The sequence below is a fragment of the Cuculus canorus genome, chromosome 1 (genome assembly GCF_017976375.1).
Source record: "Cuculus canorus isolate bCucCan1 chromosome 1, bCucCan1.pri, whole genome shotgun sequence".
Taxonomy (NCBI): domain Eukaryota; kingdom Metazoa; phylum Chordata; class Aves; order Cuculiformes; family Cuculidae; genus Cuculus; species Cuculus canorus.
The window spans coordinates 142,647,453-142,660,590 of NC_071401.1; the positions used below are offsets into that span (position 1 = coordinate 142,647,453).

Consider the following 13,138-nt stretch of genomic DNA (forward strand, 5'->3'; position numbering starts at 1 on the left):
CCTTTCTTGTGTGTTTTTAGAGCATCTGTCTTCTGCAGTACTGAGAGCCTCTGTTACCCCAATGTATGTGCGTGTTCTGTATCCCCCGTAGAGATGTCTCACCATGTTGTATCTGTTTGGGTCGTGGGTTTTGTCTCTGTTTTTCCTAAGCTTAGATGCTTGAGTAACAATTGCATATAAGAAAGCTCTGTGTACATTTGTGCCCTTTAGATTTTTGCCTGTGGTATTTCTCATTTGTGGTATTCATGTGTTTGCAATATATATGTTATCTCGTTTGTGATTTTTGTTGCTTTTCTTTATTCTATTCTCCTTGTGCTGGTGTTTTTTACACTTGTTGCATAAGTACTCATGTCTACACTTCCAGTGCGTGGTGGGTATAAATTTCCCACTGCTTCTGCAGGTTCCCATCTCTTCCCAGTTCTTTAATGTCTCCTGCTTCAACATATTTCACTGGCTTTCATCTCATGCTCATCACCCTACATCATCCCTGTCATCCTCTTGGATACAGAGTGTTGAAAAGTGCTGCCATCTGTTTTTAGGGGGGGGGTGGGAGGCAAGGAGGTGGCTAATTGTAATCAGCATCTGGGGTCCTTGGGAATTCCAGTGCCTTTCATTCGAGTTATCTGTGGTATTGCATTTGCTAACACACGGTTCATTGCTCTGTGGCAGCTCTTTGCATCTCAAGCTCAAAGTCTGTTGCTCATGACAACAGTGGCTATGCCAGTCTTCAGCAAAAAGAATGAGACGGTGAGTACATCACAGGCTTTGCTCTCCTTCCAGCCAGCAGAGGGGAAAAGGTGCATCAGACCTTTGTGGGTTTTTATAGCCAATGGGTTTCTGAAAGAAGGACTGGTCATTTGGGACGGTGGTAGACCTCTGGCAGGGTGTGCAGCTGATAATTTATCTGTCAGAATGATAGCCTGTCATTTCCTTTCAATGATATTTCTTACAAATACCCCTTAAGCATGACACTTCTGCCTGTTTCATCCCTTCCAATTTCAAACTAAGCCTAATTCACAGACTCATAAAGTTTCAAGCTGGAAGAGATCATTACCTTGTATAGTCTGTGCATTTTATTGCAGACCTTTACATTACATATAGATGGTCCTTCATGAGCCTAACTACTTGTGTTTGGCAAAAGTATCACTGAAGGACATCCATCCCTAAGCTCTCCATCGTGGCTTCTCACTCTCCATTAAAAATTGGCATCTAAGTTCCAATTTCAGTTTTCCTGGTCTCACCTTTCTGTCATAATGGTTTCTCTGCTAAAAAGCCTGTACCCTTTGGTATCGCCCTGGGAAGCATCTTCTACACTGCAATAAAGTCAAACCTGTCTATCTTTTGATGAGACACAAAAGTTGAACGATCTAGACGTCCAGGGCATTTCCTCTGGGTTTTGAAAACCTTTTTCCACTGTTCCATAACATTTTCAGTTTTTCAACATCTTTGTAAAATGATGGATGGTACTTACCATTGTTGTACAAGGGATAAACTCTACACCTGAGGTCCTACAAACAATTGTCTGCCTTCTACACTTGAGGCTGGCCTTAAACTGTATTATCACAGTGCTGCAGTGAGAGCCTGTGTGTCATTTTTCCATCATGCCACCCAGATGTTTATTAAACGACGAGTTCCGCATTTCCTGCATTCTTTTTTCCATGGTTAACAATTTTGTACTTGATGTTCAGTTTAATTGGCCCAAGTTAGCTATGCATCCATGCTAATTTGCATGATTGACTTGCCCTTACTGTTATTTGCACATACTGAATACAGGGGGTTGCCCTCAAAACTTGTCATAATTTTATATTAATTCTGAATCATAGTGAGAAATGCTGACAAGTACTGGGTAGAAATGTTCCTCTCCCTAAACAACGGAGTAATTATGTTAGTTGGTTTGAATGAATTCATATCCATACCAGCCTAGAGAGATCACGTGAAACACTAGTAGGAAGGCAATGTATGTATATTCGATGTATATTCCATTAGAGAGCTATCAAAGTTTTTCTTCAAAAAATGGATTCTCCTTTGTTTTTAAGCGATCTCATGGCATTCTCCTGGGTGTGGTGGGCTCCGATGTGCCACTGAGGGAGCTGTTAAAACTTGCTCCACGGTATAAGGTAAGACAGAAATAATGTAATTTGTTATTTTGCACAGCAAAGTCACCAGTCATTCTTCCACAGATATGATTGAAAGATTATTTCTCTGCCTTTAGGAAGAACTATAAGCATAAGGCAAGAGGTGCTGGATGTGATGACGTGTGGTTTCTACATAGCTAGCACACTGGAAATTACTCACTACTAGAAGCTCTTAGGCTGCTTCAGAAACACAAGGACTGGGTGATCTAGTAGACTGGCAACAGGTCATGGAGATTTTGCATCTTAATGGTCACCAACTTAGATCCCTCAGAGATTATATAGATCTGACAGCCCATCTTAGAAGAATTAAAGTTATATATCCAGTTCCCAGTGGACCAAATCTGCCATGCCAGCTGTCAAAAAATAAACTAGTTTCACTGTCAATATTCTTAGCAGAAAAATGGAGGACTGAAAGGACTATGGAGAGCCAACTCCACAGTCATGCCTAGAGGTTTCTTTTTAGAGATCACCATGAAGATTTCTTGGCAGGACAGTGTACAGAAAGTTGGCTCTTACTCTCCTGTGCTGTACCTAGATATCATATTTGCCCTTCAGAATTGTTAGTCCAGCAATTTTTCATTAGCTCTATGTCCAACATATCAAAAAAAAAATGTTCATCTGTAGCAACACACACACATGAGATCCACCGTTTAGTTTTGTTTCTGCTGTAAATTCTGTGCAGTGACCTTTTGTTCGATCAGTCTGCACAGAAGACAGCAAGCGAATCCAAGGATCACCACAAAATCATTTAAAGTTTTCCATTTCTCTTAAGTAACTATCAGACAACTACTAGCAGCTAGGTAGTTGTCCAAAATCTGATTTCTGAAGCCTAACAGCACTGAAAGTGCTATCAGAAGCTATGAATTTATGTGGCACTTCCAGATACGGATGCAGGGCAGACCATTCACATGTAGCTGTAGGAAATGATCCTTCAAGCAACCCAGGGACTATGAGTGTGGGGGCACATGCAAAAGCTAGCTGTTTTGGGTCTGAGGAAACTTTGTCCATGAGCTTCAATTTTTATACATGTTTATTTTCACTATAAGACTAACACCTTTTCAACTCCCTCCACATCACTCAAAGACCATGTGTCACAATAATCTTTCTTCTGCGCCAAGGGGAGACACTGGTATTTCCTCCAAGCAGTGCCAGGGAAGATGGTAAAATCATCTGAAGGATTTCTTTACATCAGAGGCAGGACACGACTTCCCAGATCTTCCAACTCCAGTCCAGTCTGGAAACCTGGGATCTTCAACTTGAATACCCTGGTATAAAGGTTACAAAGGAGCAGTTCCAGAGTTACATTTATGATCACACTTACTGAGCTGGGAAATTTCAGCCTTAACAGAACAACAATGAAGTTTGCTGAAGTCCCAATCCAATATCATGGATTGATTCTTGCCACACTGAGCTGAGCTTAGTGTGCTTTGTGAAAACATTTCACACACAGAGAATCCAAAGTTTTGATCCAAGGTGTGTGAAACACAGAATCCATTCCCTCTAAAAAGGCACAGGGGGATTGTAAATTACTTACCTACCCACTTTCCTATTATTATCCCTCCAGTGTTGTCTCTGCAGGAACATAAAGCTGCAACATTTTTTTGGAGATAGAAACTTTAGCCATTCTTGTTTTCCTTGAGACACCTCTTGTTCTGCCAAGTGCAATAGGTTTTGAGCAACTCAGACTTTAGCTGGAATTTATTTTATATATGGGTTTGATCAGAGTAATTGTTCTCTCAGAAACATCTTGCAGATCAGGTTAGCCAGTGCCTGCTCTTATTAGATTTTGCTGTTCCTTAGAAAGCATTTTAAGACTACAGGCTTGCACAATTGGCGTAGGATAGGTCTGGTCTTGCCAACAATGAAACATAATGCAGAGCTCCTCTGAAAACTGACCAGGTTTCCAAGGAAGCCATCTGTGAGATTCACACTCACTTGTTCATTCACTGCTGTGCATATGTAGTGAAAGGCATAAAGACCTATCACCACTGTTTCCATACTGTTTACTACGTTCACCACCATTGCCACCACTATGTGCAGCACTTCTGCGCCTGCTGTGGAAGGCTTATTCTCTCTCTGTGTAGTAATTGTCCATAAGGACAATCAGACTCTAGGAGAGCATCTTTATCTGAATGTGTACACAAATCAACTACCTCCCCATCCTTTTATGCTTCTAAGCATAGTCAGCCTGCTCAGACAGAGTGGCCAGAGATCTGGAGGTAAATGGTTTGGGATGGATAAAATTTTGTTCTGGTCAATACCTTTAAAAAGAAAATGTTTCTCAATATCAGTGGTGCCAAGGCATAAGTGGCACCCGTTACAAAGCAGTATTTCTAGCTAAAGCACTAATTCTTCTAACGACTCTTTCTCCAGCTGGGTGTCCATGGATACGCCTTTCTGAACACCAATAATGGCTACATCCTTTCACATCCAGACCTCCGTCCTCTGGTACGTACAGCTGTGAATTTGATAACCTTTGCTTACTTGGAAACGGTGGCTTTCAGGAATGATTTCTCATATTTTATCAAGATGTAAAGGCTACCAGACTCAGACAAAAAGGCATCCAGAAGCATGAGGGCCAGAGAAATCAATTTGACGTGCACAGAGGTATATATGCACACACACATGTATGAAGTGTAAGGTAACCTGTCTGTACTCCATGAGAGAGCAGGGGAGGGCTGTATTTGTCACCACAAATCTTCATGGTACCTGTTTTCAAGAAGGCAGCTTTGCACAGGGAGGCAAAGGCATTGGTGCTTACGTCACTAGGTGACGAGAACGGACAATCAGTGTTTCCAGATTGGGGCATGGCAAAGCTAGGCAAAGGCACTGCTTTATCCTCCACCTAAAATTGGCCTCTCTTACTCTGCTTCACACATTTTCCTTCACACAGATGATTACAGGGAAATAGCTCTGTTGCATCAGTTAGCCCTTAGTGAAATGCCTACCTTTCTATCAGTGGAGCCATAGCCTCATCCCCATCAGAAAAGATCTGCTGGTATTACATTGTTAATGGGATTACACTCTTAGCTGGGGGAAAAAAATTATTTCCTGAAAGCAAATGTATTGTACTGATCTATTTAGAAGAATATACTATAAAAGAGGCTGTAATCTTTATCTACAAGTTTAACCAAGTTTCTGCATGTCCCTTACTATTGGAACAGCCTCTCCCACCTGTGCTGTCCTAGCCCCACACTGCCTGCATGAAGAAATACATGGCATGGGACCAAGAAGGCACTTGAACCCAAACACTGCCTTAACAGTCAGAGAATGAATGAGACACCTCTGTTTTTCAAATTAGATGTCAATTCTTAAAGAGTTAGTTTAGGAAGTTTTCTAGTCATTTACTTGGGTGGTTCTTTTTTGTTGTTGTTGTTGTCTTAATAAATGCCAGTATAAAGAAGGAAAGAAACTGAAGCCTAAGCCAAACTACAACAGCGTAGATCTCTCAGAAGTGGAATGGGAAGACCAGGATGAAATAGTGAGTATCAGAAAGTGAATTTACCCTTTTCTTTAGTTCCTTCTTTCAATTACTTTGTGTGCCTGTATGGAAGGGGTGGGGAAGCAAGTCTACAAGAGGGCAAGAATTATACTCCCCTACAGATCGCTTGTCTTCCTTCCCAGTATGAGTTTTCCTTCTTGTAGAATAGTGCGGGAAAGTGCTGTTGGGAGGAAGGAAGCACTTTGTAGAGTGCTCCAGGAAGCCAGTCTGTGCGTATTTGGCCCAAATGCTGCCTTAATACAAAGCCAAGATAGCTTGGAGTGTGGCAGCATCCCATGACATTACCCATACCTGTACTATGTGAGATATAGCTGAATCCACTCTACCAATGAGATCTGCAACAATGAAGAAAGTGCATTCAAAAAGAAACTAAAGCTTGCAGTCGACATTCATAATAGATAAAGAGGATGATGGACTTAGACACTTGTGAAAAACAGATTTCCATAAACCGCCTTATTGCACAGGTGTGGAGGCACTGAAATCAATAGCTGACCAGAGATAAAAGATCAGAAAATACTTTTTCCACTGTCTTTCAAGCAAAATTATTAAAAAGTGATAAACAAGAAACAGTGTGCACTTCAACAGCTGCACATAGCATTGTGGAGCAACTAGGAATGCAGATATAATGAGAAAGTAGAGAGATTTCTCTGTGGCTGCTATTCCTTTACTCAGAAGAATTAGGAGAGTATAGATACTTAAGTTACTAAGATAAGAACTGAATTTGGAGTAAGATAGAATTAGCTGTGGGACATATGCTTCTGGATTACAGGGGAGACTGCTGAGATAAACGGATCTGATGCTATAGATATCCACTTAAACAGGTAGGACAAATGAACTGCCCATCAAGGAGATCAAAGTAGCTATGGTTGCCGGTGCAGGCCAAGCACAAAGGGCCACACCAAAGGAACTTGGGAAGTGCAAGAGTGGCAAATTGAGAGAGCAAATGTGAGGGGAGTGGGTGGGAAACGTGGAAAGAAAGATTAAAAATAGGAGTCTTTACATGAAGTGGGAACACAAAAATGCAGGTTCCCAACAGCTTTAACATTGATACCTGAATGCAAATTTGATGCGAAGTGTGAGGTTTCTATCTGTAAAACTATCCAGTGGAAAAAAATGTCAAAAGAGGCATGAAAACCAAAGCCAGTTTGTGTTCCTGTGCTGCATCTTCTAGAAGAAAGAAAGGTTGCAGTCACTGAGGGTATAAAGACATTCAGTGATGCAAACGATATCTGCAGTGTGATTTCAGCAGGGCTAGAGACTCTCAAGATACACCCACTGCAGCAGGAAACTGCCAACATTTCAACACTCAGATTTGCAGCTATGATATTAGATCAATGACAGACTCAACATCAGCTGCAGTATAATCTCAGCAACACTGATAAGCAGCAAATTCAGACTGGAAAAATATGCCCAAGTGCTAATGATGTGTAATACAGCCAGCTGCTAAAAAGAAATCTAGGGGAGGGAAGACGGCACTCCCTGGAAAATACCAGTAGTACTATCTGTAGCTGGGGAGCAAGGAACTTTGGGCTTGCTTGTAAAGCACCACAGGCATATTCTCAGTGTGAGGGGGAAAGGGAAGTTTCAACAAATCCTTTCCAGCTCTCTAGGAGCTGTCACCCAAACAGATTTTCTACAGCCTTGACAGAATCATTAAGAAGCAATTAGCCTGCAAGGAAGAAGCAAGCTGAAACTGAGTGGCAAAACACCTAGATGTTGTGAGACCCCTCAGGTGAACTGTATGTCTGTGTTGGTTTGAAACTACACAACAGATAGGGAAAAGCAGTCACCACCTCTCACCGCCAGTGATGGAGACCGCACAGACTCATTGCCCTGGAGCAGAAGAGTTTGCTGTTTGGGGTGTCAGAAATGAGTGCCATGCACCAGACAACCTTTTCATCCAAACTCTCTACGCATTTTTCAAAGTGGAGGCCAGCTGTTGCCAGATGTGTCCTGCCTAAAAGGGACAGAGCATTATGGTGGCTCCCAGACACCAGGACTGTAACTGATTATTCAGTGCCAGAGAAGCTGTTGGGGAAGAAGCAGCAAGCCTGGATTGTGCCACCAACCTATAGCCACTGTCACCTGGGGGCTGGGCACAGGACAAGTTCCCTGCCTGCAGACTAGCTGGAGCTGGGGAGATCTCGAATATCCACTGATTCACTTCTCTGCTGCCTTACGAGGCAACAGCAGATGCCTGACGCTCAGGAAGAATATAAGGATGAAACAACAATATCTGAACTGAACCCATAGTAAATGCTGCAGGCTGTCAGACTAATAGAGAGTAAGCTGTGGCTCTGGCAGGAGGTCAAATGTTCTTAGACAAAAAGCAGTAATAGTACTAGTCAGTGTTTTGATTTCCAAGACGTGGGCCTTGGGAAACACAAATTTTATATTCTAGGTCTCTAAATAACCTACATCAAACAGCCATAATATACAGAACTATGGTTTGTAAAGCAAATGCAGTTGAGACTGGCCAGCACCTGAATGGAGGCCTGTCTCTGGAAGTAAGGAAGCAATTTGAGTGAATGAATAAGGTACTTCCCACCTTTTTTTTTCTATCCAGGCTGAAGAAATAGCCTGATATGCTCTGGCAGGCTCCACAGAAAGCTAAAGCCAGTTGTGGAAAAATTCCCTGGCTCCTTCTTGCAAGAGGCTGGGAGTCACTGAAAATGACAGTTTGCCTTCGGAACCTAGATGAATAAAGTGGTCTTCTTGCCACCTACCCTGCTATCCCATGGTCTTGCTTTGCGGTGCTAAACAGCTGTCTTGTTGCACCTCAGAAGTAGTGCTTGGATACAGACTATAATTTATCAATCAGTTAAAGAATATGTCCAAGATTTTTGGAAGCAGTCTGGAGAAGTTAGTGAGTTTCTTGGGTGTCTCCTCTTCCAAGCTCTAAAAGCACTAATGACTTTCTGGCTGCCAAAGGTGAAGTCTGAAACTTGGACTGGCAATGTCATATCTTCCGGATCCTTTCCTTTCACTAAAAGAGGCACATCAACAAGTTATCAGCATAAGCCATTATTATTCTGTGTCACTTATCAGCCTGCCTGAACATGGATCCTGTCCACTGAGAATAGGTTTTCAGTTTAAAAGAAGAAAGAGGATGGGGATGGCAGGAGGCGACACATAGAGTCATCCTTTTTTGCCAGCTCCTGTACATTAAAGACAAGTAGCTCTATTAATTCCTGTCCTTCCCTGCCTGGAGACACTAATACTGATCTTGTTCACCTCTGCAGCTGAGAACTGCCATGATCAATGGGGAAACGGGCTACCTCTCTATGGATGTGAAAGTCCCGGTGGATAAAGGGGTAAGAAATTATCCTTCTATTCAGGTCACACAAGAGAGGGGATGGGAAAAGGATGCTGAAGAACCATGAAGGATGAGGTTTTAATACTCAGCATTTCTGAGTGTTAGGATTTTATTGTTTCACCATGTATCTAACGTGCTGTAGACATAAAATAGAGCATCCTTAGAAGAGCTCTTTACAACTGCCAACGTTCTACTCTTGCAAAGGTATTGGAAACGTCTCACGGTTCCCTACTTTGTCCACACAAAGTCAAAGAGCTTGCTGTTCATTGTTTATAGGGCTGTGAAATGAATTGGAGATCTTCAAGAGTTTAGAATGGGGAAGGCTATGCTGAATTGACCTAGACAGAACAAGGTTTGGAGGCTCTTTTTCAGCTCCCTTTCCTTACCTAAACACATTCATTACAACTTTGACCCCCACTCTGTCAGAATATGATTTTCTTTATCCAGGTCCAGGATTAAATTTCTATGCAAATATTTACAGACATTTTATGAAAAGTCCCAGTGAAATGGAGACTTTTCAATGTTTCCTACCAGGTCTAATGCGGGGTTATACACCTTCCCTTGGAATGAGTGCAAAATTGTCTTCTGCATTTACATTCACTGGTACTTTTTCATTCACGTTTATTTAACTCTCCTAAAGATTTTGGCTTTCATCATTTCCTGTTAGGAAGTATTCCAGAGTCCTGCAAGTTATACTGCCCAGAAATCTTCCATATTTCAGGAAAATTTTCCATTTTTCATAGCAAGAGCTGAACTGCTCACATGCTGAGCCACAGCACGCACCAATTCCAACAAACCGACTCCTCACAACTACTGCTGAAATTATGCCATTTCATTATGAAGACACCCCTCCATTTCCTCTGAATGGTTGTACTACTAGATCTTGTAACTAAACTCTCTTTTTGGCATTTGCAGCTATCAGGTACCTAAAGGCTTTGCCCCTCCTCTGCTGCACATTGGCAACATCTACATTTTAAATACCTGCACACTTTTCAGTCCAATCAGTTCAGCAATTACTTTTGTGCCCTTTTTGTCTTATATAATTTCTGGTACACAAGTACTAGAGCCCCACTAGTGATAATAATTACTATAAGTACTCAAATTAAAAATTTGTGTACTGTTTCCACGTCACTCTGTAGAGAGCATCTGTTCTCTGCAATAGGGTATTTCTGAGCAGGGATGCCCAAATCTCCTTTCTGCTGTCCCATCAATTTTTTCTCCCTCCCACAGCTGCACCGGAATGGCCACCTTTGTTTCCAGATTTCTTATGTATTTTTTCCAGTTGCCATTTTAACCATGAATCCCACCCCTTCTTTTTGCCCAATATCGCTAATTTTTAGGGCAGTTGGGACTTCTTCTCAGTATGCAGAGAAATTCTGGTTTATTTTGTCTTGCAGATCACTGTACATCAGGACTCCTAAGACAGTCTTGTTCTTCTCATTAGGTCTTTTTCCCTCAAAAGCCTGTTGTTTCCTGTTTCTTTTTGTTTATGGTACTTATTTAAGACCACAGCAACTGATTCTTTGGAATAAAATTTCATGAGAAGCCATTTCAAGTGCTTTATATAAACCCAGATAAGTTTCATGCCCTTTATGCCACTCATCCGTTATCTATGTCATTGTCAGAAAAGCAGTCGGGGATTTCCAGCAAGATCTAGTCTTTGTAAATACAGATTGCTTATTTCTCTAGCTTAACCTCTTCCTCTGTCTCTGTGTGTCCTCAATAACATTTCTGTTGAGTCATCCAAAGATATTTTTTTAGTTCAATATTTTAGGGTTATCTTTCTGCTCCTTTACCCAGGGAAGAAAAGTAACAAAAAGTAGCCTTGGTAAGAGAGATTACCTATTTTATTCTGCAACTCTGCAAGCCTTATGAAGCATAATAGGAGACTGAAGCTGAGTATGTGACAGTTTTGGTATTATCAGAGCACACACAGAGTGGGGACTGGGAGTGAAACTTAGCAATTCCCACTTCTACTCTGGTAGCTGATGAAGCCACACAGCGATTGAAACAAAGAAAGTGATGACATAGAGAGAGAAAAACACAGATCAAAGACAAAGGGCAGTTGTAAGAGAGATCTGATGGCAAAACTGCCTTTGCTTGCAGCTAGGGGACAACAAGGTTGTGCTTGTGAAAGCAAAAGAGGGAGGACATGGGAAGAAGCTGTGGTAGACTAGTCATAACGATATTTAGCCAGGAGTGACTGCCTAGTGCAGTGACAATACAAAACCTGGAATTACACGTGTTCCCAGATTGCAGGTGCTGGTAGTTGGCCATCCTACCGCTTTGCCAATGTACCTGTATTCTTGTCTTGTCCCTTGCTATGTGGCGAAGTCCTGCCTGATCTTCCTCAGTACCACTTGGCTCCAGGGTATCTCTGCTTCTTTCCCTTCCCATGCATGAGTGGTGATACCTCCAGCTGTCTTGGGTAGGTCTGGCCACCCATCCCCTTACCATGCATAAAGAGAAGTTCATCCTCCCTCCCACAAGGCACCAGTGCTGAGTGGCTGTATGGGTGGAAGAGGGGCAGGTCAGGGGAGCAAACGATGAGCAGAACAAGCCCTGGTGAAGGAAAGAGTCTCAGAGTAGTGACACCGCTGAGCCATTTTCTACTGCATCTTTTCCCCCAGTGGCAGGCCTACAACTCCTGGGTCTCCTTCCCCGTGCCTTCTCCCTTCTGCCATCAGATCAGATTGGCAAGGAAAGGGAACCTTCATGCTTCCCATACCTTCACCAGAGCCAGCAAAACACCAACATGCCCTGTTCCTTGGTGGTATCACAGCACTTTTGGAACACTTTGGCTCAGAAAAAGACTCAGATTCAGACCCTGTTTGTCAGCAGTACATGATTGCCATGCATGGAGAGAAAAGGGAGGCAAGGCAATTTAACTGTCTGCCTCCCCCTCACCTAACGATAACCCCCATCTCCATTTGGCTGTGTGCACAAAATCAGGGCACATTGTGGAGCTGGTGCTGGCTCACCCTTTGTGCCTTGCTTCACTTCCACTGCTGCACAGCTTGAGCACGTTAGAGCAGGCATAACCTTCCCTGGGGAACACTGAGTTTTCTGTGTTCACTCCCTGTCTTCCACACATATTCTCTCACCTCGTTTCCAGACTGGGGCTGGGATTTTAAACATATTAGGGTTCAGATGCTGGCATAAGGGTTGGACAGAAATTTTCCAAAAACTTTTCTCCTTTGGAAAAGAGTTCCACTGAAATCAACACTTTCCTACAGGAAAAGGCCAGTCTGGCAAACAGCTGAAGTTCTGAAGCAGCTTTCAATAGTCTGAAATATCTTCAGTTGAAATGTCAGTCCGAAAAAAATATTTTCATGTGAATCAAAAAAGGCTTGGATTTGAATCAGCACTTTTCTTTAATTTGAAAATGTAAATCGCTTCTTTTACTGATGTTTTTTAACAGAATTGGAATACGTTAATTTTTTGTCCCAGTTTGGCATGAAAGCAAATGTCAGGAATCTCAGCATTTCCCACACGAGTGGGGAGATTTGGCCCTGGTTGCCCACCCACATAGTGGGCAGGTTTGCCATCCAACCTCTCCTCTAACCCCATGTCTCCTTCCTACCTGCTCCATTGAGGCCCCCTCCTGCTTGGGATGATGATGACGTGCAAAGCCATCATGATTGCTCTGTCCAGTGTATAGCAGAAGAGCAGCAGGGCCCCAGCATGTTGACTCGGAGGGTGCGAGAGGGAGGGCAGCTTTCCCCTACACCTTCCTGCAACCTTTGCAGGAGCTGTAGAGCAAAGAAGGGTTCAACTGAAGCCCTAGATGGAAAGAAAGAGTGGCTGCCTGGATCCTGAAAGTCACAAGTTGCTGAATATGCTGAATACTACACATTCATCCCTGCCTCCAGCCAGCCCTAGCAGGGTGTGAAGTGTGGTAATGACCAAGTGCTTTTTGCTTAGCCTTGGGGACGTATATCCCAGGCCCCCATCATCACTATGCCTTGGCCTGTCAGACAGTCTCTCACTTTATTATTCATGCTTTTATTCCAGAAACGAGTCCTCTTCCTCACCAATGATTATTTCTTCACGGACATCAGTGGCACACCCTTCAGGTGAGCAGGGACTCACATGACATCAACACAGTGTTTGCCATCACGGACAGAACACAGGTTCCTTTTCTTCATAAAAATGGCTACGACTCCCAGGCAGAGCAGCGTGAAT

General features: G+C 42.8%; 1 protein-coding gene across 2 annotated transcripts in view; it reads left to right on the forward strand.

Moving 5' to 3' along the window:
* The window catches only part of CACNA2D4 (calcium voltage-gated channel auxiliary subunit alpha2delta 4), a 133,039-nt gene that overhangs the window by 37,918 nt on the left and 81,983 nt on the right, over nucleotides 1-13,138 (forward strand). For both annotated transcript variants that reach the window (XM_054067780.1, XM_054067771.1), the window contains 6 exons: nucleotides 670-747; nucleotides 2,037-2,117; nucleotides 4,509-4,583; nucleotides 5,530-5,616; nucleotides 8,880-8,951; nucleotides 12,968-13,029. In XM_054067780.1, the coding sequence (XP_053923755.1) occupies nucleotides 670-747; nucleotides 2,037-2,117; nucleotides 4,509-4,583; nucleotides 5,530-5,616; nucleotides 8,880-8,951; nucleotides 12,968-13,029 (455 nt within the window). The remainder of the gene's footprint in view (nucleotides 1-669; nucleotides 748-2,036; nucleotides 2,118-4,508; nucleotides 4,584-5,529; nucleotides 5,617-8,879; nucleotides 8,952-12,967; nucleotides 13,030-13,138) is intronic.